Raw genomic sequence first — 27,390 nt, forward strand, 5'->3', positions numbered from 1 at the left:
AGTGGAAAAATATCGTAAGGATACATTTTAACCAATTCACACAGTTAAAGTCAAAAGCTATTTACAATATTTACAGAGTGTGAGAGATCATATGGGAATTAGCTATAGAAGGTTATAGCCAGCTATAAGGTGCTTAGGAACTCAGGAGGATACCCTCCCAGGGGCATTTGTTAAAGAGTTCTAGGCATTGAGAATGCAGTTACATTTCCATTTGGAGGAGAGGTAGGTGTAAAGCTGAGTTTTGAAGTTGTTTGTGTTTGACATTGTCCTTAGTGTGGAAGGGTGAGAGTTCCATTTCTTACCTATGGAGAAAGAGAGGAGAAATTATCCAGCAGGATGTTTAGGTTTGTGGACAGTAATTAAGTTTTGGTGTTCAGATCTGAGAGTTCTATTTGGGGTGTATGGGGGAAGGATGTTAGTTAGATTGGTGCATTTGGTTGAATTAAATATTAGTCTATGTGCTGTAGTGAGCTGGAGGAAGTTCAGGTAATTTGTGAATTCTAACCAGTTGAGGGATTGAGGGGGGGGGGGGTAACATAGTGATGAGGGGAATGTTTGGCTTTGGTGGCAAATTAGAAATTTTGTTATAACAGCTTTCAAGTTTGGAAGTGATGGAAGAGGATAGGTTAGTTAGTAGTGGGGAGCTGTACAGAAGGGAGGGAAGGAGGTTGGAAGAGGCCAGAGTCTGCCTGGTAGAAGTAGAGAGGAAGTGGTTGTTCCTGTATAGCATACCTAGTTTTTGGTGGGTTTTCTTTATATTTTGCTGAATATGGATGTCAAACTCGAGGTGTTTGCCTATAGTTACACCGAGTAATTTGGCAAAGGGAATAACTTCGATCAGAGAGTTGCTTTGGCTAAGGACTTGGAAGGAATTTTTATCAAGAGAGAAAGATTTTGGAGGGGGGGTGAATAGAAGCATTTTAGATTTGTTAGCATTGAGAGAAAGGTGATTTTGGTGCATCTAGATCTCAGTAGTTGAGAAGGCATTCTGAGTTTTAGATAGGAGTTCAGGGAGGTTGGAGGCAGAGCAGACAAGTGTAGAGTCATCTGCATATTGGATGACTTTGGCATTAGGAATAGCAGAGTGAAAGTTACTGATAAAGATATTAAACAGCATTGGTCCGAGTATGGACCCTTGTGGTACTCCGGTAAGGGTGGGTAAGAAAGGTAAGGTGCCTTTTTTCCATTTCACACCTGAGATATATCTGATAGGCAGCTTGAGAACCAGGAAAGAGTGTTTTGGGAGAGATTTAGTTTTGAGAGCTGACTTAGAAGGTGCTTATGGGAAACAGTATCAAATGTTTTAGGGAGCTCTAGGAGCACTGTGGATACTAAGTTCCCAGAATCTCGAGTTTGATTGACAGTTTCTAAGAATGAGAGTAGAGCTGTTATGGTGCTATGTTCTGGTCAGAAGCCATGTTGGGTAGGGGTAAGAAGTTGTTTTTTAGTCAGAAAAGGCATAAGTTGGAGGTGGATGCATTTTTCTAGGATTTTGGAGACTGGAGAGAGAAGAGCTACAGGGCAGAAGTTTGAAATGTTAGTGTTTTTGTCTCCCTTGTGGAGAGGAAGATAAAGGTAGAACACTAGAGTTTAGGGACATTGGATTCCTTTATGGATCTATTAATTAGGTTACTAATTGGGAGAGTTATACCATCAGCAGCAGACTTGAGAAAGGAAGAGGGGATGCTGTCAGGTGCATTGGAGCAGGGTTTAAGTTTGGATAGAAGTCTTTTTATGTAGTTAATGGAGACAGGTTTAAGCTCAAACATAGGGAGAAATTATTTAGGGACTTAGATGAGGTGGAATGTAGGAGAGACGGGTTGCTGTTGGGAAAAGTTTTTGTCAGGTCGGATATTGACTCTATAAATAAAGAGTTGAACAGTGAGACTAATTCGAGGTCAGATTTACTTGGGTATGGACAGGGGTTATTTTTGGAGCCTGGGTTGAGGAGTGAGTTTATGGAGTTCCAAAAAAGCCTAGGGTTTTGGGGATGGTTGGACTGGAGTTTAGTGTAGTACGATTTTTTGTCTTTGAAGATTTTTTTTTTTTGCAAAGTTACGGAGCTGTGTATATTGGAGAAGGGTTTTGGGAGGTTTATTCTTTTGGTAAAGCTTCCAGGATTTTTCTCTTTGATGCATAATTTGATTTGTTTCTTTGGTTAGCCAAGGGGCAGTTATAGTTTTTATTCTTTTTTTCCTTGGTGGAGCTAGGAAATTTAGAGCATTTAGGAAAGTAAAATTAAAGTGGTCTATGACTTTATCGAGTGGAAGGGTTTTTAGAATGTTCCAATTCGTTTGTGATAATTAGAGAAGGTTTTAGGGTTAAATTTACTAAAGTTGCGAGTCTGAATATATTTATGTTGGTGTGGATGGGAGGTGGCTGCACGGTAAATGAAAGCTGGGAGGTGGTCACTAATAGAGTCAGGGATGGTGCCAGAGTTGGTAATTTTATTTGGATGGGTGACTAAGATCCAGTCAAGAGTGGAACCTGTGGGATTTGTTTTATTGGGTCTGGTGATGGATTGGGTTACTTATTAAAGTTAAAGATATTAATGGACAGGGAGGATATGGGACTGTTGATTTTATTCCAGTCGATGCTTACATCACCTAGTATGTAAGTTTCAAGGTTAATTTCAGCTGAGGCCCATTGGAGTATGTCTTCAAGGGTTGAGACGTTATTTCTGGATGGGATATAAAGGGCAATGATACAGAGGCTTTTGTGATTATTCATTTTAATAGTCCGACTGTTAGTTTTGCATTGTCGAATTTAAGAATGGGGTTTGGTAGGGGAATAAAGGTAAGTAGATTAGAATAGATTAATGCAACGCCTCCACCTTTTTTCTTTGGGCAGTCACATCTAAGAGTCTGAAATCCAGAGGGTAGGATTTCAGAGTCAGAGATGTGGGGTTTAAGCCAAGTTTCAGAGATGGCTACAATGTCAGGTTGGTTATCACTTAGCCATGCTTGAAACTGTTGTGCTTTGTTGTTGAGACTCTGGGCATTGAGTGTGAAAAATGTAAGAGTATTGTAGAGGGCTGAAAGGTTAGGGTAATTGTTATTTGTGGGTGGGTTTGGTCCGGGGTTGGGGTAAATGTCTCCAGCTAAGATGATGTTACTGAAGGAAGTTATTTTAGTGTGTTTTGGTTTGGATTTAGGGTATTCTGGATGGTCTAGTATTTGTTTAAGAGTAAGTGTCATAGCAGTAGTGGAAATAATTTTAGGATTAAAAAGGTGCAGAGAGTTGAGCTGAAACAGAGAGGAGGAGATGGAAAAGAAATGATTATTTGTATGAGGGAGGAGATGGTTTTGTGTGGGAATATGTTAAGGAGTAGAGAGTGGAAGCTGGTTGGAGGTATAGGAGCTGGCATGGTATAAAGTTGTTAGAAGTAGTAGGAGGGAGATGGAGGTTCAGAGTGTTAGGAAGAGTAAGGAAAGCATGGTTAGAAAATTGTATTTAATATGGGAGAATTTGTAGTTGGAGATAAGAGCTGTTGGATGAGACAGGATAGTGAAAGAGTAATGTATTTAATTAGTGATGTATTTAATTACTGGGGTGAAAGAAGGAGGGGTAAAGAGAGGAAGGCTTTGATTGGATGGTTGACTGTGGGTAAAAGGAGGGGGAGTAAAGAGGGGAAGGCTTTAACTGGATGGTTGTCTTGAGTGGGTGGGGAGTGGTTGAAATAAAAGTAGGAGTAGTGGGGGTGGGTGGGAATTGGGGGTAGGGTAGGGGAGCCGAGTGAGCCCGTAGGGCAAACAGAATGGGTAGAGCCAAGGAGAAGGAAGAAATCCAGTGAAAGGTTATCAGTATAGTTGAGAACTAGCTCAGAGGTAAGGAGGTACTGGCATAAGGCACTATGTGTGTGAAATTAGAAGGATGCAGAGGGTTGACAGGTGATAGGAGTTGAAAGCAGGGCAGTAACAGTTTAGTAGAATATAGTAAGTATTAATAGGGCTAAAACAGGGCAGTGACAAATTAATAGAACAGTTACAGTACTTTTGACTTGTATTAAAAGATAGGTAGTGGTTGAACAATGCCACCTGGTGGCCTACCTGAGTAAGTACAATGGTAAGCTACAAGCACTCAGAGGAGGGAGAAAGAGCCTAGGAGAGTAAAGGGGGATAAAATCCATGGTAGACTGCTAGCTAATGCATGCAAGGTTAATATACAACAGTGGTAGGTATAGGATATATTTTTATTTTACAGTAGGGTACCACCACATTTAAAGTTAGTTCTCATATATAGCTATATACATAGATAGCCAGATAAATATTATAGACAGATGTGTAAATGGAGCTGGTCTGAACAAAACAACTTAGGTCTGGAGTGTATAGACAGAGCATCAATAACAGAAGCCAGTGCCACTTTTACTGTGGTAAGCAGAAAGAACAAAGAAGGATGGAGTCTGTGGGCCTAAACTTAACAGAAATAATCAGCCATCCAGATGACTGAAGAAAAGGCTAGCAATAAGCATTTGCATGTCACAAGTGAAACATGAGGCCTAGATCAGTTCATTACAATTTCAGGTCTATCACTGAACAAGAACAACCATGTAAAGAACTATGTTAGTAAAGAGAAGGTGACCTGGGAATAGAGAAGGAGTTGTGCTAATCTGAGATAAGGGAATATTGTTAAAGATGGGAGGATGGAGGTAAATTTGCTGCACCTGAATACAAGCTTGTTTGAACCAAACAGGTGATTACAGCATAAAAAATACTTTTGGGTTTATTTCTTTAATAATAATGCTGTTTCACAGTTCTATAAACCTAATTCTTGAAATCAGAATTGAAACACATTTACCCTAGTCTTCATGGCATTTCATAATAAGTTTCAGATGCACCAGTTTATGGTATAAAGTCTGTACTTTACAACTCTTGTGTTTCTCCACTTCCACAGAAAGCACAAAGAGCTGACCTTTAACAGAACCAACAATGATGGAGCATCTTCTGGACTCATATACATAATGCAATTAGTTTTGTGCCAGCAGACATATGAATAACAACTATTTCTCAAGTTTTCATATAAGGCAGGTGATATTTCTGCAGACAATACAAAGTAGTGCTATTAGCAAGGAATAACATCATTAACCTGTATTCTAATTTGTTTAGAAAATGTAAAAATTCAAACCTGTTTCTCCCTGAATCCCTGAATCCTTTTGCAAAAGGGTTCCGATCAATTTTTAATCTGGTAATCTAGGCAGAAAAGATAGAAAGAAGAGAACATCTACATGACTGCAGGACTGTAAAGTGTATATTTCAGCATAAGCTTGTCCATGCAGTACTGAATGAGGAATTTCTACAAAACAGCTGTGAAGTTTTCATAGAATTAATAAATCATGCAAATAAAATCAGACCTGGTGAATGAAATGGAAAACTTAACCCCAGTCTACTATGTAATAAACCACTCATCATATACTTAATGCATTAAAGCTTAATGCCCTAGCTATTCTTAATATAATAATGCTTGGACTTTAGCAGTTCATATTTAGAATGGAAAGTTCAAAGAAATGACAATGCAAATGCTTCAGAAAATAAGAACATCTCTACTATGTGTAGCTGAAGTGGGAATTTAATGAGTGGCAAGAAACGTTTCGTGGCACTCTAACCACGCTGTGGTCACAAGTCATCTGAAAATAGTTTTTGGTGATATTGCAAAGAATTCAGACATCTAATTGTATGTAATGCATGATTTATTCCATAATACTTATTAATATACTGCACAGAATTCAGTTGTCTATTTTGACAGAGTTTGTATTTCATTCCATATATGAGCATCCTATCTTTGAAAAAAATAATATTTATTAATTTACAAATGTTTATAAATAAAAATAGCCAAAAATATTAAAACACGTAAGCATAACCTTTGGTGCTGTCTGTTCTCATATCATACTGATATATATTAAGAAATGCAAAGCAAATGTACAGTATTTGTGAATTGCATGTTTACATTATTGAGAAAGATTTTATGCCAGTTATTGGGTCTCAAAGGGAATCAGACTTCATATGTAATGTAAGGGGTGTCAAATGGAGTCAGATTTCATGTGTAATATAATGGGTGTCAAATTGAGTCAGACTTCCTATGTAATGTAATACCTCTCAACTGTACAGATTTTCACAGAATGCCCAGATTTTTGGCTCATATTTTTGGCCTGTTTCTCTTTTTTCCTGGCAAATCACTGGAATGATGTCAGGATTTACGTCACTAAATAATGACATACATTTGAGTTTCAGACTTCAAATCATTCAGAAAATATATATATTAAAACAAATCCTGTTACTCTAGCAACTTTCTAAGTTTATAAGAGCAATATTTAAAATATGTCCCTATTTGTACCCCCATTTTGTCAAGCTTTGTCCAGAATTTTTGCATTAACAGGTTGAGAGGTAAATGGAGTCAGACTTCATATGTAATGTAATGGGTGTCAACTGGAGTCAGATTTTAAATGTAATGTAATGTGTGTCAAATGGAGTCAGACTTCATATGTAATGGGTGTCAAATGGAGTCAGACTATATATGCAATGTATTGGGTGTCAAATGGAGTCAGACTTCAAAGGCAACAGATTGAAATAACAATAGTTAAACTGCAATGCTTGCTTTACTGCTAAACACCCATTAAGCAAATGAGGTTCCAGTTTAACTGTATGCATTAAAAAGTTTATATATTGTATTTATTTTACAGTAATATAACCAATGAATGCAAAATGCTAAAGCTCATTATTATATATTAAAAATAATTCAACATGGAAAAACTGCCAGTGAAAATGTATAACAGAAGATCACCGTCAAATGCCAAACAGGAATTCTACCAGGTTACCTAAATAAGATTGTGCTCCACATTATACTAAAAATTCTTTCATATGTATTATACTAAAAATGATATCCTGATAACTGACAAATCTTGATTTAACCATATTTGGTGCAGTTTGCCCATGGAGATAAATCCTAAGTGGGTGAATATCAGAGGGAGTGGGTGATATCTGCCATCAGTGACAGACTCTCCATGATTATTGTTGTTCTGCACTTGATATGTTTGTTTGGTTTTCTGTTCTTCTTATTTGTTTGACTGTTTGTTTGTTTGTTGTTTACCAGGGTAAGTAGACTCATCCACAGGGACCCATTTCAGCCACAGTCCAACAGCACTGCCTAGTTAAGTGACATGTTCAAAGTCAAACAGTGGGAAAATTGAGGTTGAGAGACTCAAAGCATACCACAGGATACTTGATATGGTATGTTATTGTATGGTATGGTATGCTTTGGTATGGTATGGTATGGTATGGTATGGTATGGTATGGTATGGTATGGGGGTCTATATTAGATCAGCGAATGCTTAAAAAAGCGAACGCTGATTGATCGACCTTATGTAAGCAAAAGCTTAAAATCTTGAACTGTCAGATCAGTGATTTTTTTCCTAGGGAAAAAAATCGCTGATCCAAAACACATACACACAACACAAGCACACCAAACAAACAGAAATCCACACACATATACACCTAAAATCTGACAACTAACCCTACACTAAACTATGCACACACCACTAACTATCCACTTACCTTAACCCAAACCCTAACCCTAACATCCGTCACTATCGCACACTCACCTTGCCCGCTCCCTAACCCTAACTCACCTAAATCCGCCCTAACCCTCATGCCCACACAATCGCACACATACCTAACCCGAGCCCTAACCCTAACTCACCTAACCCACCCTAACACTCACATCCACACAATCGCACACTTACCTGAATCTGACCCATAACTTTCCACCACAGCAATGAAAATACCGAAGCAACAGAAACGGACAACCAAATTCTTTCTCTAGGAAAAAATTTGAGTTTCTGTTGCTTCGATATTTCTAACTTTCACCAAAATAAGGTAGATCAATCAGCATTCACTTGTTTAAGCATTTGCTGATCTAATATAGACCCTTCTATGGTATGGTATGGTATGGTATGGTATGGTATGGTATGGTATGCTACGGTATACAGTTTCTTTAACAAGGATGTTTGGATATACAGGATGGCAATGTATTTTTTTTTCTTGTGGTACAGGGCCAGTTTTTTTTTGTTTTTTTGTTTTTTTTTTATTTTTATTCTGAATTTTCAGCCAGCCTTCTAATAGCAACACTTTCAGTTTGACTAAGCCATCAGCTGAACAGATGCTTGTACAGTAGAAGTTATAAACCACTGTAATGGTCCATTTGAAGCTGGTCACAAGGACATCCTCCAACTGACTTGCAAATTAATGTATTGCTGAGGCTGCAATGCTGCCAGCACTGATATATTTCAAATGCAAACAACTAATAGATTGATGGTTTTAATTTACAAAAAATCTGTGTTACTGTTTACTCCAAAACAGAGGAAGAGCAGCTCTGTTGGCACCAGTTATCTCTATCCAATTAGCCTACTCATGGGTCTTACTCAAGGAGTGTATTCTTGATTTTACATAGTACTGATATAACATTAGTACACTAATAGTTTCTAGAAAACTACTTTGAATATATAGTTTTTCCAAAGCACCTGGTTATTAGATACAATAAAGTTTTCACTGCTGTACACATTTAAAAGTAAAACAGAGTCAGCTGCAAGTTACAGAGGGAAGAGTCCTAACTAGGACACAGACAACCAGAATTACTGAGCAATTCCCTAGCAGAAGTGTGAAACCCAATTACACAAATACAGATGCTACGAAAAATAAACTGAGAATCAAACAGAAATCCATGAAATTTTCAAAACTTGCTGCCTTACCTTTAAAGATCCTTTGCAGGGGTTCAAAGCCCACCTGAATACACCAAACCTTAACAATTTATATTGACTAAGTCCTTATTTGGGAAGTCATGTCTTATGAAAAACATAAAGAAATGGCAATTGTCCTGAGATTTCAGAGCAGACATATTTTCTAAATTTCCTCTAATTGTAACATGCTGCAATTATTTGGTATGCAAAGCACCTCAACATAACTGAAAACAATAGATACGGCTCAGATTCTATAAATGTGTCCCCTTGTTTTCATAACAAAGTAAAGTTCATTTCTTTGCAATGGTTGTGGGTGTGATTAGTCCTGCAAAATTACATTTCCATACAAATTGCTCTAGTCTGTGCAGCTGGAAAGGTGGCAACCTTAGTCTGTATCAGTCAGCTGGAGGAAATCTCAAAAGAAACATCAACCATTAGATTTAGCACATATCCCCTCATTCACATCTGCAATTGTGCAGAGAGTTTTAAGGCTTGAATTTATCATCCCTAGAGCTTCAACAAGCATGACTCAAAGGTCCCAGCCATTCAGGGAGTGTGGTGATGAGTCTAACGCTTGTTCACCCTTTCTAAGGTGGGATTGTGGTACTTACCTCAGAAAATGGATTCCATCCAGTGTATCCCTCCCATGTTCATGAGTACTAAGTCCAGTATGTTTGATCCTCTGGTTGGAGTGAACACTGTTTGGTCTATGGCGTTTGTGTTGATAAAGACCAGAAACTGTTGTACCTGTGAATTAGATGCAGTGCATATTTCCTAGTTTATAAAGGGGCAGTTAAAGTCACACCATGAACAGAGAGTTCATGGTTACATTTCTGATACAGAAGCACTTTTATTGTGGTACCTTAAAGAAAGGCAATGATTATTCCCCTAATGTTCTTTTCATGTCCTTGTTATAATACTCTGATATTTGAAATGTTTCTCATCATGGAAACACATGGTTTCCAAAATATCATTATTTTATTTAGGCATACTAATGTAATATCTCTTATAAACAATATTTACAATGCAGTTTAAGATAATTTCCTAAGATATTAAATTAGTCTTACAATAGTGAATTTGCTATATACTTTACTCAGAAATGCATCATACAAATGTGTGTTTTCCCTCAAAATATATATGGAGATTTGCCAGTTCGTAACTGTAGCAACAAACCCAACCATACTGTATTTGCTGTGAAACATAAACTCCTATCTATTGTGTGATTAGCATATTAATTTAGTACACTCTTAGAAAAAAATGTTACACACCATAAGGTTAATTGCGGAATACTGGCATATGATTCAGTGAATTAATGTTACTTCTTAACTGACTTATGCAAAACCTCCTTCAAGTCATAGTCCAAAAAATGGTAGCTAATTTTGAAATTGTGTAGTCAGTTGCTCCTTGATTATTTTGTTTTTCTTAAACTATCAGACATCTGTGTTCTTATAAAATATTAGAGAAGGACGCATTCAAGCTGATTCCAAGAAGAATACTCAAGATTCAAAGGGTAGAATTTGTATATGTACCTGCGTAGGATGGCAGTTCTGTTTTCATCTAGACTATTGTCAATGTAAGTCTATATACAGTACTGTACAAAAGCACCAAACAAGCTAGCATTGCGTTAAGCAATTGGATTTTAAGATGATAATGAACCAGCCATGCAAGCTGGCGTTAACAGATAGCCCAGGGTGAATACAAACCTGCTGATTCTGGTACGCTGTAACAGTGGTGAATACTGTTTCAGAAAAACTGAAAGTCTTCACTCCTTCACCTGAAGGAACCGACTTTGTTGGTGATAATTCATTGCTAAAGTCCTTTCGAATTACATGAACCCGTGGCTGATACTTATGCATAGAGTGAAGAATTATCTGTGAGAAAAATAATGAAAAACAGAGTCTATGTCATGACAATATTTCACGTCTATACAAAAATGTGCACCAGAATTAAGGAATATAATGACATCTTAACTTTCATTCATCTGTTAATGATTTGGCCCATATAGATTTTTTAAAATAAACTTAAATGTCTCAACAATGCAGTAATATAGTTGCACTCAAGACACGTTTTTTTCAGATGTATTCTCTGTGGTTCTTTGATTTATTTCTAATGTGTTTGGTCCATTCTTAGCCCTTTTCAGGGAGCACAGAATTCAGAGTGCATGGTGAAAACCCACACAATTATAGAAAGAACACAAACATTCCATTCATAAAATAACTCTTAGGCAGACCTGAACCCTCCATAGGGTAACTGGTAGAAATCTGTGTCATCAGTTTTAACAGTGTTAGTGTCACATAATCAGTCTAACTTAAATGTTGGTGTTTATTGGGTATTTACACCACTAGGTGATTTTGACTGTTTGACTTACCATTGTGATAAAATGGGACATGGAAGAATGCTAAGTCACATATAACTTTTATCAGTTGATATAATTGAGCTTTATTGTTTACTTATATTGATGACAAGTTACTTCTGATAATTCTCATTTTCTACCCTAGCAATCACTTGCCTTAATCCCATTCACATCTAACTTTCTGTTACTAGCTTCCAAACCACTTGCCTCAAATTTTACTTACAATTTAAAATTGAGATATTTTCTACCGTTACACTGTTGCTGTCACTTACAAGCTGCCTATTTTCATTTCCTCACATATAAACATTTAAGTCTAATAGCTGTAACATTACCTTTTTAATTTCATCCTAAGTGAGGTAAGTGTCATTAAAAAACAAACAGTATAATTAGGCATCAGCATCTCTTCTCTTCCATATTATATTTCAAAACCCCCTTATTGTTTTTAATATACTAACCCTTACCAAAATTTCATCTGAACCTAGGAAATATTCTCATTCATTACATAATTTCCTAATAGAGGTCTGTGACTTTCTACATCTAAACTTAGATCTACTTACCTAATTATTCTTTAAACAGTATCAAACTCAAATTGTTTTACTTCAGCACTACATAGGCTCATGTATCCAAATTAGAAAACTACTAATTTAACTATACCCTGCTTTTATTAAAAACATCATACCTGAAATGTAACTATACCCCCCCCCGGATTCTCAAAAGCTTGCATGGTGTGCATGATTAGCGTTAGATGAAATTTTGCAAATATGGTGGCCGAGCGATCCACGAACGTGCACGTCTGACATGCACGAGTGCTGTAGCAGTAGTGCTGCACGTCCCCAGCCCTCATATGCAAATCACCCCATTTGCAGGTGAAAACCATGCAAATGAGGTAAATTTGCCATCGAGGAAGCAGGAATCAGGGTGTGCAGGACTAGCGTAATATCCTTATCTGTTTAAAAAATTTAATTTGACTCTGTAGTGCTTTTATTTTGTCCCACCCTCCCTCCCTGTTGGTGTCTTGCTCTTATACTTGGTGGCTTTGCAGTTGCCCGCCCCTACTGTGACACACCTCCCAATCTAGTGTCATTAGCTCATTCTTCTTAATACAGAGAGAACATTTGATAAGGCCTTCTGTTCCTCCTTTTTCCCTTTTCAAAAAGTAAAACAAAACTTTTTTTTTCTTTTTTGCCTGAACCTTCTTGTGTTCTGACTGTCCTTCTCAAACATATTGGAAATATACAGTATATTTCAGAGCATTTGTTATAACTGTATTTGCTATAACTGATTTAAGTATTTTTTCTGGCTTTTGAATATTTACTGCTTAGCGACTGCATCTTAGCCTGTTTATACAGCTCTGCATTCTATTTAAACTGTTTTTGTGTTGATTAACTGTTTTGCACTCTTAAAAGTTATTTGTTGCTTAATTTTACCTGTAGGCTAACACACTCAAGTGTGCTAGCCGCTTAAAAGCATTTATAGCATTTACTGTCTGTTTTTCTTTGTCTTTGTAAAAAAAAAAAAAATCTCTTGTTTTCCCACCTTACTGAACTAGAGTAGTCCAGTTTCAGAGTTGCTGATCCCTGGGCTTTGTTTTTAGTTCCTGTTACTGATCCATTGCCTTATTAGGAAGGAGGGAGTTTCTTTGCTTACCAGTGGGAGTGGGAAGCACTGAGCAGCCTTTTTGTCCAAATTGGTGAAGTTTCAGCCAGAAACTAGTAGTCCATTGGTCGTTTTGGGCCAATTCTAGCTCCTTTCAGCGCCCTGCTATAAAACACGCTAAACACGCGTTTTCCAGCTTGTACCAACTCAGCACAGATCCTCGTGGTGGCCTGCAGAGTGATCCAAGCAGCAGAGAGCTAAAAGAGTGACTTTCTACCAGATATAAGTATTTTTGTGGCTTTCCCACTGTTATTAAGCTAGCGACTGCATTTTGCCTGTTTTACTGCTACTTTAAGTGATTTCTGCATTTTACACTGTTTATTGCACTTTAAGTTACTAATTGTTGCAAATTGTTTCTGTAGGCTACACACTAAAGTCGCTAGCCGATTTACAGCATTTATAGCATTTACTGTCTGTTTTTTCCTTATCTCTGTAATAAAACAAAAATCTATTGTTTTCCGCCTTACTGAACTAGAGTAGTCCAGTTTCAGAGTTGCTGATCCCTGGGCTTTGTTTATAGTTCCTGTTACTGATCCATTGCCTTATTAGGGAGGAGGAAGTTTCTTTGCTTACCAGTGGGAGTGGGAGGCACTGAGCGGCCTTTCTGTCCGATTTGGTGAAGTTTCAGCCAGAAACTAGTAGTCCATTGGTCGTTTTGGGCCAATTCCTAGCTCCCTTCAGCCCCTGCTATAAAACACACTAAGCGTTAGCTGATTTAGCGGAGTTGCCACTGTTGCACACAAGAACAGCGGCGGTTAAACAAGGTTAACTATTCGGGCCATCTAAATTCCACTCTTCAAATTTTCCCTTAGAACTACCTTCCTCGAGCTGTACTGCTGATCTAACCAGCATATCCTATAACTGAAAAGTTCATCTCTACTTGATTCCCAAGTAGACTATTCTCTATCTGTAAAGCCTAGCACTTACTCCTACAGTACTTGCACCTTGATAAAGCACTCTTATTATAGATAGTACCCCACCAGCCTAAAACCCACTTCCCCCGGAGTCCTTTGAAAGTCTCTTTATCTACTACTTCTAGTATGTCGAGGATCAGTTGCTAGTGTCCTCTCCAGCTCAACTGGTGAACCTGGGAATATTGAGGCAATGTTACAATTGCCTCATGTACACAGACAATCCTCTCCTCCTCCCACAAAACACAAATACATGCGAGAGATGCAACTATACGGCCAAACTGGAGGCTGAGCTCTCTCAACATAGGACTGGCAAGACCAGACAGGAGGAGAAGGTAACCACACACAATACATACCCAGTCACACATGGTACCATCACAACTTCAAATCATACACATACTCACACAAAGACATACTGAGGCTCTGATCAAAATTTACCAAAACAGCAGAGGCCACCAAAGCAGACACCCAAACAACTACCACCTCACGACCCAACACATGCAACACATAGACCACACAGTCAGAGTGTCAAACAGTCACAGCCCTTAAGGCCAAACAAAATGCCAGACACACTTGTCATTGGTGATTCCATAGTCAGACACACTGACGTCCCGCTCACCAGACTGAGTAAGGAGAAGGTCACAGTAAGCTGCCTGTCGGGCGCTAGAATCCGCCACATAACGCAAGCACTCAGGTCTCTCAACAGCAGGTACAAGTGACTCAGTCATTGTCCACGCTGGTGTCAACGACCTGAGACATACCTCCTTGGACTACATGAAAAGGGACATCGAGGAGCTCTCTGATTATGTAGCCCAGGCAGGTATGACCCTGACCTTGAGCAGTATCCTACCTTCACCTAGAATGATGCCACAATACAGTGATAAGATGATCAGCTTTAATAATTGGCTTAAATTCTGGTGTCATTCAAAGGGGATCCAATGTCTGTCTGCCTGGGATGACATGCTGGACAAGCCACGCTGCTTCACAAGGGACGGCTTGCACCTGTCACCCTGGGCTTCGGATATTGGCAAAGGCTCTTGCCACCCCATAGTGCCTTTTTAGGCAAGGCTCAAATTCTAAACCTACCACCCTAGAACACCAAAAGGAAAAAACTAAGGGTAATGCTGCTCAATGCCAGAAGTCTCACTCTCAAGATGCACGCACTGAGGCCCTTCTCAATATGGAGAACATCGATGTCTGTGCTGTGACAGAAACCTGGTTCAAGGCTCCTGAGAGCACCCCAGCACTAACAGGTTTCACCTCATATCATGCGTTCCGCCCCAAAATCCGGACAACACCAAGAAAGGAGGGTGTCCATATTCATAAAGGACACCCACACCTCAAGGTTGGTGGCAACGCACGATGCATCGGAGACCATTCAGGTGCAATTAACCATAGGCAAGACTGCTCTGCAATTTGTAGCATGTTACAGGCCACCCTCTCAAACTCAGGAACCTCACATGGCCTTCCTGATAACATTGGAGGGGATAAATGTATCTCCAAACACCATCATACTAGGTGACTTCAACTACCCTAATATAGACTGGGAACACTACTCAAGCCCGAACACTCTAACCCAAAGATTCCTGGAGTTCATAAACTCAAATGCCATGGAACAACTAGTCACCATCCCCACAAGAGGAGAAAACATACTTGATCTCATCATCACGAACATGGGATCAAAATGTTCAACATCCGATGTTTACCCCTCACTGGTGTCATCAGATCTTAAACTAATCTCGCTGGTGGTCCTCATCCCGCCCCACCTGAAACAAAAAGACCACAGTGAAAAACTTCTCAAAAGCCGATTTCACACTTCTAAAAACTAGTGTGGTCTCCTTTAAGGCCCCTGAGCCAGTGGTAAACATTACTCAAACCACTGAATCACTTACAAATGCCTTCTACCAGCACCTACAGGACTGCATGGATCAGGCAATCCCAAACAAAACTAAGACTCTCTGTACCAAAGACAAGCATCCAGTCTGGTGGACCCCAGCCATAAACAAGCTCTACAACAAAAGGAGGAAGCTACTACAAGATAGAGCAAAATCCTTGAAAGGTAAGACACCTTTGATCATTATAAGTAAAAACTAAGAGCTCTCATAAAATCATCCAAGGCAAATTTTGAGAGAAAAATCGCCAAGGACTCTAAAGACAATCATAAGGCCTTCTTTAGCTATGTTAGAAACCTAGGAGGAAACTCCCAGATATGCTCAGAATTAGTTCAAAATGATGTGAAAATTACTGAACCTACACACATTGCTAACATACTGACTGACAGGTTCAGTGCAAACTTCTCCCCTCCCCAAAAGGAGAGATATCTATTCCAGAGGATTGTAGCCCCCAAACATCTCCAACGCCCAGGTGAGAAGTGCCCTCACTAAGGCAAAAACACAGCATCCATGGGACCGGATGGTGTCCCCGGCTGTGTGCTTCATGAACTCAACGAGGAATTAAACCCACAGTTAGGACAGCTGTTTAATCTTAGCCTCACCTCAGGATACGTACCCAAGGAGTGGCGCACGGCATCTGTGGTCCCACTTCATAAGGGCGGTGCCTCCACAGACCCTGGAAATTACCGCCCCATTAGCTTGACAAGCCTTATCTGCAAAGCCATGGAGAGGATCATAATGGAACTCATAATAAAGACATAGGGAACTTGCAGACTTTGGATCCAACCCAGTTTGGCTTTGTCAAAGGCAGATCCTGCCTCTTAAACTTGGTTGACTTTTTCGAGACAGTCACCAAGGCCATTGATGAGGGAAAGGCAGTCCATACAGCCTACCTCGACCTGGCAAAGGCCTTGACACAATACCCCACTCAGGTATCATCGAAAAACTCATCAGCTTGAATGTAAACCCATACATCACAAGATGGGTTGCAAACTGGCTAAGTGACAGAACCCACAGGGTCAGAGTTGCTGGAGCCATGTCAGACTCAAAGCCTGTCACAAGTGGTGTCCCACAGGGCTCAGTCCTGGGTCCACTCTTGTTCGGCATCTACTTTTCTGAAGTACAAGCAAACACAGGAGGGTTATGGCTGACAAAGTTTGCAGATGACTGCAAACTGGGCGCCATAGTCGAAAACACATCTGACACAGATATCCTCCAGAAGGGCCTCACAGAAATGGATAACTGGTGCCAGAGCCATGGCCTGAAGTTAAACGCCAAAAAATGCATAGTCATACCCTTCGGGAAAAAACAAGGTTACCCCTAGCTACCATATAGGTGGCAATCCACTGAGCACAGAAAAAGTCATCAGGGATCTGGGGACCCAAGTTGACAGTAGCCTTCGTTGACACTCATGTTGCTAAAGTAGTTAGGAAAACCTTCTATATCGCCCACCTGACCATGAAGGGATTCACATCTAGATCAAGGGAGGTCATTGTCCCCCTGTACTCATCACTCATTAGACCTATGATTGAGTACAATGCCCTGTTCGGAATGTATCTGACCAGACACCTGCTGCAGCTTGAAAGGCCCCAAAAGTTCCTCACCAAAAGGATAAAGGGTCTCAAAAATATGTCTTATGCTGCCCGACTGAAAGAACTCCAGCTCTATTCAGTCTCATACTGCTTGCTCAGAGGTGACCTGTGCCTGACATATAAGGCCATGTCAAACCCAGATTTGATGAATATGCTTCACCTCAAAAAATCTAGATCCCTCAGAACCACAAGGGCGAGAGACTTAAACCTTGACACGGTTATAAATAGAACGTGCTGGAGGGACAGATTCATCACCCAGAGACTCCCTATGCTGTGGAACAAAATCCCGGTACATGTGAGGCAGAGCACCTCGCTGGCCTTGTTCAAGAGGAATCTTGACCAATGGATGGGAGATCGCAGATATACCCCAGGGATTACTTCAGTGTCACTGCTTGACAGAGGCACAGAAAAATGGTAGGCATAGTTTTTATTCAAACTACAGGGGTGGCGAAAGCCACATAACTATGGGCTAGGCTTATAAATGCCCTTGGGCAGATAGCCTAGTATGAACCTATGAACCTATGAACCTATGAGGAAGCAGGAATCAGGGTGTGCAGGACTAGCGTAATATGCAGAAATGTACTTGGTTAGTAACCAAGCACGGTACTGCAAACTCAAAAACAGAGCTTTGACAGCTCCAAATAAAGGCTGCATAGCATTGAGGAAGCATGCCAATGGCCAAGTAGAAGGCCATTGGCATTGCAAACAATGCTAAATGTACAAAATACAACTTCTACGATGTGTCCGCCGATCACATCCTTGAAGCATAGGGCAGTGGCACGGAAACGGGATCGGGGGAAAATAATAAAATAAACCTAAAATAAACATTCTAACTAAAAGCAGTAGTCTGCCATGCAAGTCAATGGCAGGCAGAAGACAACCTGGCCAGTGAGTAATGGCTGCTAAGGGGGGATGCGCAGTGTGGGACATGTAACTATGCATTAGCAGGCAATCTTATGCAAATGAGGTGAAGGATAGTGAATCCAAGTTTTTCCCAGGGTGTGAAGCAGGTCCCAAGAGTGTAAGAGTATAAATAGCTGGGTGTAAAACTAGGATATAAGTGACATCATGGGGGGGGTATGTCAGGCATACTGTAAGTGGATTGGAGCCCTATGGCTCAGGATTGCTCCTAGCTTAGCACAGCTAAGCTAAGGGTGTGTCTAAACCTGCCCAGCACCCTTTACAAAGTGTAAGCGGGTGTGCGCACCATGCACCGGGTTTTGCAGGAAGAAAAAACAAGTTAAACCAGGAAGTAGCAGCTCTGTGCACATTTGAACAGGGAGGCAATGGGAAGGGAAAACAGCAGTAGGAAGGTAATCAAGGAGAACTAGCTGAGCTGACAGGTGAAATGTATCAGAATCAGCTAATTACACAGGCAGCAGACCAGCCCAGCCCAGAACACTACTATAAACTAAACAAACACCTTCCCCTCTGTTTTTTCCACACTCTACACCACCAGTGTATACAAGTGGGGAAATTTTAACAAACAAACTACAAAATGAGAAGGGCTGCATCAGGCAATATAGAGCAACATGTGCAAGAGGCTGAGGGTGGCGAGGGTGTGAATGCTGCCAAACAACCCACAGTGAGGAGACAGAGAAGAGTATACAGACCCAGGGTAACCTACCAAGGGCTACATAAGCTAGAGATAGTGGAGTGCTATAGGCTGGACAGAGACCTCCTAAAGCAAATTGTTGAGCTGTGTTGGCAGACACCTGACACACCAAACTGGCCAAGGGGATCCCATCCCAGTGGATACCAAGGTATGTGTAGGCCTAGATATACTAGCCATAGGTACCTCCCAAAGCACAACTGGGGATATCATGGGGATCTCACAGGCATCAGCATCCAGATTATTCCACCAGTTCCTGGATGCCATGTCAGCACATGCCAGTGAGCACGTATATTTCCTCAACACACGTGAAGTACAGACCAGCAATATGTGTTTCTTTCACCAAATAGCAGAATACCCTGGGGTAATGGGTGCTATACACTGCATGCACTTACGCATCAAAGCACCACCTGGTGAGCAGGGTAGGGCCTACATCAACTGCAGGGGCATCCCCTCCAACTGCCAGGTCATATGTGATGCCCAGGGCATTATAATGAATGTGTGTGCTGGCTGCCCTGGAATCTATGATGATTCACACATATGGCATCTGACGCAGCTGTACCACAGATTTGCCAATGTGGACATCCCCTATGGTCACCTAGTGGGGGATGCTGGGTACCCACTGGAGCTGTGGCTGATGACACCCATCAGAAATGCACACACACCTGAACAACAATGCCATAATGAGGCACACGCACAGGCCAGACATATAATAGAGTGTGTTTTTGGGATGCTCAGGTCACGATTCCAGTGTCTGGACACATCCGGTGCAGCCTTGCAGTATTCACCAGCTACATGTACCCAAATTGTTATGGTATGTGCTATGTTACACAATATGATCCTGTGGAAACAGCTGCAGCAGGAACAGCATGGGGCAGGGCCACACAGCCCCCCACCAATGCCAAGGCCTGTACAGGCACAGAGTGACTCGGAGGAGGAACAACCTCAGCCTGCCCCAGTAGGCAGAAGGAGGCGTGCCCAGTATGCTCTGGTCTTGGCAAAGAGGCAATGCATAGCATATGCACTGACACAATAAAGTCCCAGGGAATGAAACCTCTCTCTGACTCACACAGACAGTAAAAGGGATGCCAAACATGACACTACCTGTGCTCAACCATGTATAAGGAGTGTACTATGTGCATCCAACATAGGCAGCCCTCCAGCACCATCATCAAGTCTGAAACACCCTCAATGTAAATCAATCAACCTACCAATTGCCAAATGAAGTAGAATGTGTTGTTACCTGTTGCTATGGTATGGATGTGAGAATGCAAAGGAATTGGGTGGCCGAATGTTAAGGCAGCAGACAGTAGACACCCATAGTGGTACCATGACATCTGTAACACATACTGGAGTCACCATAGTAACCAGTACTACACAGGGTGACAAAACCCACTGCAGGAAATTGGCTGAGCGACATGTGTGTCCATAAGACCCACACATGCCAGTCAGGAAGGTTCACATACCCAACAACAGTCTCAGCCAGCAGGACAGGTGTAGATAAACACAAAGAAATGCTGTACTATGGCCTCTGAATGAGTCCTATGGTTAACCCCACCCCCAGGCCTACACAGACAGACTACAGCAGGCCAGGCAGTTGGATGTAAGTTGTGAAGTCTAGGAAGTCAGAAACTAATATATATGTAATTAAAGCTAAGATCTGTTGTACACTGGTATGCCTCTAACCAGCATGATAGGTAAGACTACAGACTGAAATGGAGTACCTGACATACCAGTACAGTCCTAGCAAATGTGTACAAGTGTCCGGTGTGCCCCCCCATCCAGCGTACACTTATAGTAACAGTCAGGTTTGTCCCCCCCACTCCTGTGTAGAAATGTAGAAACAAGTCACGTATCCCCCCCCTCCCGCTATGCAGAAATGTAGCAACAGGCAATGCCAAATGACCGATGGATACCCTGCAGACACAGCATGCTACCTGTTGGTGTACAACACAAAGGTCAGCACCGCAGTACAAACTACCTGGACTTGATCCACACATGCAATACAGATGGCCATATTGGGCATGCTCACACACTTAGAGGAATAAAGGCCATGTCAGTCAACTACATACTGAAAGGTCATACTGGGCATGCTCACACACTTAAACACATGAAGGCCATATCTGCAAACACCAGTGGACCAGACACATCTGGCAGTCGCAGTTCATAGTGCAGACACATGTCAGTATGCACCACTCATGGCTTGCACACACAGTGGATAGGAATACAGACATATATGTAAGGACAACACACTATAATAAGCCAAAGGTAGACAGACATAGATGTGTGGAAGAGGGTGACCGTGACAAGGAGCCATCCGGGCCTGTCCCACCCAGCACACAGCCAAAGGGCCCCAAACACATGATTTGCAGATGTCACTCACTGCAGATACTAGCCACCAGTATCTATCAGCATGACAGACTATGTGGTGCAAGTGCCAGCTGTGCAACATGATTGTACAAGGAAGTAGTCATCTAGTAGCTGTATACACATACCTGTGACATATGACACCATGGGTACCCGCATGTGGCATGTCAACCCCTACATGAATGGGTTATGGCCCATGCACACACTGCCCTCCCCATAGCAGTATTATGACAAGCCTGCTGAGGTCATCCAAAGTGAAATACACCTTTGGGAGAGCTGTAGCTCAATAATCTACATGGCGCATCCCATAACTGTGTACTGCTGTAGTGATACACTAGTTAGGTAGTAGTTCTAATCCCAGACATGGCAATTGTGTGAGTGTGGGTTTGTGTGCGTGTTTGTCTGTCTCTGACTGTGTAGAGAGAAATGCTTTTTAGGCTACTCATACTCCGTACAAATCATATACTCAACTTTGGCAAGGCTGCTGATGTCACTCACCTAGAAATACACCTCTGGTAAGATTATAGCCCACTAATTTCCGTAGCTCGTCCTGTAACTGCATACTACTGTAGTGTGATAAAGTAGTTAGGTAGGTGTTCTAACCCCAGACTTACCAACTGTGAATGTGTGTGTGTGTGTGTGTGTGTGTGTGCGTGTGTGTGTGTGTGCGTGTGTGCGTGTGTGCATCTGACTGAGTAGAGAGCAATGCTTTTTAGGCTACTCACACTCCATACAAATCATATACTCAACTTTGGCAAGGCTGCTGATCTCACTCACCTAGAAATACACCTCTTGGAAGTTTATATCCCAGTAAACTCCATAGCACGCCCTCTAACTGCATACTGCTGTAGTGTGATGAAGTAGATAGGTAGGAATTCTAACACCAGACCTGCCAATTGTGTGTGTGTGTGTGAATCTGTGTGTCTCTGTCTGTCTTTGACTGAATAGAGAACAATGCTTTTTAGGGTACACACACTCCTTAGAATTCATATACTCAACTTTAGCAAGGCTGCTGATGTCACCCACTTAGAAATACACCTCTGGGAAGGTTGTAGCTCAGTAATCTCTGTAGCATGTCCTGTAACTGCGTACTGCTGTAGTGTGATTTAGAACTGTGGTAGGGTTCCATCTCCATCCATGGCAGTTCTGGATGTTTTGTTTGTGTTTCAATGTTTGTGTATGGAGCAATGCAGTATAGGCTACTAACTTGCAGTACATTTCAAATGCCCTACTTTGGCAATCCTGCTGATGTCATTCATTGTGAAATACACCTTTGGGGAAGAAATACTTCAGTAATGCCTGTAGCACATACTATAACTGCATGGTGGTGTAGTGTAGTAGACTAGTTAGGTAGGGGTTCTACTCCCAAACATGACAGGTGTGTGTGTGTGTGTGTGTGTGTGTGTGTGTGTGTGTGTGTGTGTGTGTGTGTGTGTGTGTGTGTGTGTGTGTGTGTGTGTGTTTGTAACTTGTATCCTGTTTAGAGGTAGTTGTGAGTGTGGGCAATGGAGAGGGAGTTTTGCTTATTTATTTTATGGTGGCCCTACTATATATCACAATGTCAACCATGCAGGGATAACAGATGTAAATTAGCTGAGAGGCTGGGGTGCAAAGCCATACCCATACGTGTGACATCAAGGCCAGCCAATCACAGTTAGCAACCCCACTGTGCCTTCAAATGTGACTCACAACTGACATACCATGCCTGACAACATGCCCTGTATGGACAGAAGACACTGACATCAGGGAATGCTGTTTGCATGCTATCAATGTAGGTGCAGGTAAACCTGCTGCCCATTACCAGTTCCTGACACAGGTGGGCAAGACTGGCATATCTGATGATAATCTGTGTTCACAACATGGGCCAGATATCCCAGGTACAGTAGCACATGTCACTGTACATGCATGTGGGAGGTGTGCACATCCCAGACACCATCCATGTCATGGACTAAGGAACAAATACATGGCAAGTGGTGCACAGCATTGGCCACACACAATAGTCACCCTGGTGACTGGATGGGGGATGCAATACCCACCTGTGTGGGCAAATGCAGAAACTACAGGCCTGAGCCACAATGCAGACCATTGCCATGTGGCCTGATGCCAAGGTATACCCATTGTCTACCCTTGTACAGCCTGCTGGCACAGTTGACCACCACACAACTGTGCATACATACACCCATGCATGTCAGAACTGGCATACTGTGTGTTCGTGTGTGTGTTGTATGGTGCGTATGTCCACATTCACACTCACTACAACCCCCCAGGGCATACTGAAGCATGCTGTCTGATGTCTGACACCTCCTCATATACCTTGCCCATACGACCTCCATATGACCTGTGTGGTGCATGTGATACCTGCACATTAATGTGTTGTGGCAATCCCACTAGTGATGAGTTGCACTCCTGGCCCTTCCAAGTCTGTCACTGTGTGTGCATTCCTGTGTGAGTGTGCCTGTGTTGATGCTGGCACCTGTTCATGCAGACAGGCACGAGTACATCACCTAATGTATATCTACCGTATCCCTGTTGCAAATGTCACTCACCATCACATATATGTTCTGAGTGCTCCATAGCAGGTAACCCATGTGACGCATCCAATAACTGCATCGAACTGTGATAGCACTTTATAGGTGTCAGGGGATTGCTACCCATGTGCTGGTAGGTGTGTGATGCAAACATGCTTCAGTTGTACTCTTCCCACCCCTCCCTGACATGTATTTGCCCCTGTCTGCCTCCCCCACCCCCTCTCTGTTGGATGTGGAGGCCCACACCTGTTTTGCTTAGGCAGAAGCATGTGTATTTTAAGTGATGCTCATGATCAGCTGATGGCCTCTGCATAAATTGCAACCCTACTCTAGCTGACTGAATGTGGAACAGTTGTGGTAACATTCCCATAGCCAAATGCTGGAAACACACTCCAATACCTAGGAACATCATGGTGGTGTTGGCCCTTTTCAGTCACTGTGAACAGGAACTAGATCTGTTGCTTGGCAAACAACATCTCAGATGGATTGGGGATTTATCTCTAACAACATACACTGTGGAAAGAGGGCAACGGACAGCAGGGGGATGTGCCTGACCTGACTACAGACTGTAAGTGCTGCTATACTGCATTTGGAGTAATGTTGGTTTAACAGTGTTTGTCTGCATATGCCTGTCATACACATCGCAATACCTGCCATGTCAGTTCCATGTATATGAGGAATCCCCATCTGCAGGGTCATCTACAGACTGGGCAGTGTTGTGCATTTGGTTTCATGTGGTAGCCACGGTGCAGCTATCTGTGGAATGCAGAAGGTAGTGTGAGGATTGCAGTCTGTAGATGGTGAAGGCAGTGACAGTTACTGACTTCGTATCCCTCATAGGACATATGTTGCAACAAACCCTGTTACAATGGTAAATTTATGAGGTTATCACAGCAACATGTCTATACTGGCCCTGTGTATGTGCTGTCAGCCACACCTCTGTCAACCTTTTTACATATGTCGTGCATGAAGTGGTGCATATCTGCTGTACACCATAAATAGTGTCATCGTATCTGATAACAAGCCAGTGATATATCAGATTGCTACACATCATGTGCAGTAGGGGTCATATTTCATGACATAACCTGGACATTCTGTGGATGTTTTTACAGTACTGAGGTCTGTGTAGGGATGGTGAATGTCGGCAGTGTGTGTATTGTTAATATGTACATTAGCCTGTGTACAGACTGCGGTAGATATAATTGTTCTAGCTCCCCTTCTATCTGATGTTATATGCTGCCCCACTGTATGGTACCATTTTGCCATACAGGTTTGTAGGGCCATACACACATTTGTCCCATACCACAGACAGCCACCAGACCAAACTGTGTAGCAGCCCAGTATATGTAGGGTCATTCTGTGAGTGGCACATATGATGATGGTGTAGAACAGATAGTCCATATACTGTAATAATATGCTAGCTTATCATTTGTGGCTGTGGCTGTATTTACATTGGTTGTGGTTATGTACTTTCACACAAGTGTATCTTACCCTGTGCTGTGACATGGCTGTTGAGTGCTATATATGCAGGTACATGTGCATTCCTCCATACGAGATGTACGCCAGTGTTGATCCAGCCTGCCTGTAGCCTGCACAGTGTTTTGTTACATGCCTAGCAGCCTAGTGTACTTACTCAGTGAAATGTCATGTGCAGATACTTGCCAGATGTATTGCTGATGGGCCTCCCGTAAAAGTCATGCATGTCAGACAGAGCAGTGGGATGCTGTACAAATGTATGACAATATCTAGTGGGTAGTATGTGTCCATGGCACCCCTGTACCAGCAGTCATTATGTGTCAGGCCAGACAGGAGTGTGTGAATCCAAAACCTATGGTGGCAAATGTATACCAGTCATTATGTGTTATACCCATCTACATGGCTGTCTACATCCATACTGTCAGGCCTGGTACACGTGTTGTGCACTAAGGGATTATGTGTATACCTCTGGACAGTACAGGGAGTATCCAAAGTTCCACATATATTGGCCAATATCTCTGCTGCACTCCACAGGGACATTACATGCTAGCAGCAGTACTTTACAATGATTTCCTTAGGATGTCTGTCAGTAGCCAATGGCACACAAGTTATAAGCAGATATGACCTTCCACACACACCATGTCTGTGAAGACAATCCGAATGGCAGTAGCAATAGTCTGGTAATATACCCGCTATACATACCTGACATCCCCTTGCACTATGACTTTGGGACTATAGCGGCTGGGGTAAAGCTACACTCCATGTCCAGGACATATGGTGGAAATATATGTGCATATACTTATCCAGATAGCCATATACATATAATTACACACGTGTACTATTTCCGATTACCACTGTCATGGCAACCACCCACTATAAATCCCTACAGCATGTGAGCGTGGTCCCTTTACATTTCCTGTATGATGGACATCCGTCCTGTGTGTGTGGGCATCAGTGTTACAGACAGCAGGTTGCAATACCTCTTACAGGAGAAACTGCACACTCAGAGCAGCCATATATTTGTAGGAGGCTCAGGAACTACAGACAGACTGTGAGTAGAGTTATGTAATGCTTTGTATAGTACTGGTGTTACAGGGTGTGTGTGTGTGTGTGTGTGTGTGTGTGTGTGTGTGTGTGTGTGTGTGTGTGTGTGTGTGTGTGTGTGTGTGTGCATGCACATAAGGGGGGAGGGGCAGAGAGAAAGAGACAGAGGAGCAAACATACTAGTCTACCTTGGAATGCAGTCTGTCTGCATAGCTCACTACTGTGGGCCTATCCTCTTGCTGGACAGAGGTATGCCTATCATGTAATGTCCGTCCACCACACAGGTCCTGTGTGAGACATTACACTGGCAGTGTGTGTGTTGTGTGCTATCAGTACATGGCTACATCCATTTCTGTTTCTAACCTCAATTCCCTGACTAAGGGTATGTTGCAGACTATCCTGTAACACCCGTACCTTGCTTAGTGTATGGCAACAGTGTTCCACATATGCGCCTGCCTATGTGCCAGCTTCTGTCCTCCATCTACATACCAAGCTGTGCACATATGTCATGCTGTTGGAGGTTGTTCTGTAGTGGGCTGTGAGTATAGCACACTGCCATTGCTGCCATTAGTCCACTGCTGTTGTATCCCCCACACATACAGTGGGGATGGGGCCATATATGTGTGTGCATTGCCTACACAATACATGTGTGCCCTTATGCCCTGCGGAGGCCAGTGTATGTAACAGTGGTATATGGGCCTGTATTATTGAGTCTAGGTGGGGAGCACCATAAATGACTTAGGCTGTTACAAAATGTGGCGGTATCAGGAGTGAGCTGCCACAAGGTATCTGGCTGTACAGTACTGTATACTTCACCTATATTGACATTACTTACATGAACTGGGGTACTGCAAGCCTACTGCCTCCTGCCATACAGACTGTTTTGTTTTCAATTTGTGCTCGTGATGGTGTCAGTTATGCCTTGTTATGTACCAGTTACAACCCATTTGATCACAAAACATCTTTACCTCCTACTGAGTTTGTACAGAGTGTAGATAGAGGCTGCTGAACTACACACCTGCAGTACATACTGTTGATTGTTTAGTATCCTGTGGCCCAGTCTGTCTTCACTATTATACAATCTGAAGGGCTTGGCCTGGACAGCAACAGTTGTGAACCTTTTCAGACTACTGTATTAGTGTAACTGTTTCACAGTTGCAGTACTCTGTTTATATAGTTGTCAGTATCTGAGCAGCTATATGACATGGCATATAGAACTGTTATAGTACAC

The 27,390-nt window shown here is 42.0% G+C and overlaps 1 protein-coding gene across 2 annotated transcripts in view; it reads right to left on the reverse strand.

The window, feature by feature from the left end:
- The window catches only part of TBX15 (T-box transcription factor 15), a 718,941-nt gene that overhangs the window by 154,878 nt on the left and 536,673 nt on the right, over positions 1-27,390 (reverse strand). For both annotated transcript variants that reach the window (XM_044071487.1, XM_044071486.1), the window contains exons 5-6: positions 10,432-10,599; positions 5,125-5,189 (exon numbers count right to left, since the gene is read on the reverse strand). In XM_044071487.1, coding sequence (XP_043927422.1) covers positions 5,125-5,189; positions 10,432-10,599 — 233 coding nt within the window. The remainder of the gene's footprint in view (positions 1-5,124; positions 5,190-10,431; positions 10,600-27,390) is intronic.

Source organism: Protopterus annectens, chromosome 5.part0 (genome assembly GCF_019279795.1).
Source record: "Protopterus annectens isolate FY-2018-M chromosome 5.part0, PAN1.0, whole genome shotgun sequence".
Lineage (NCBI taxonomy): Eukaryota > Metazoa > Chordata > Ceratodontiformes > Protopteridae > Protopterus > Protopterus annectens.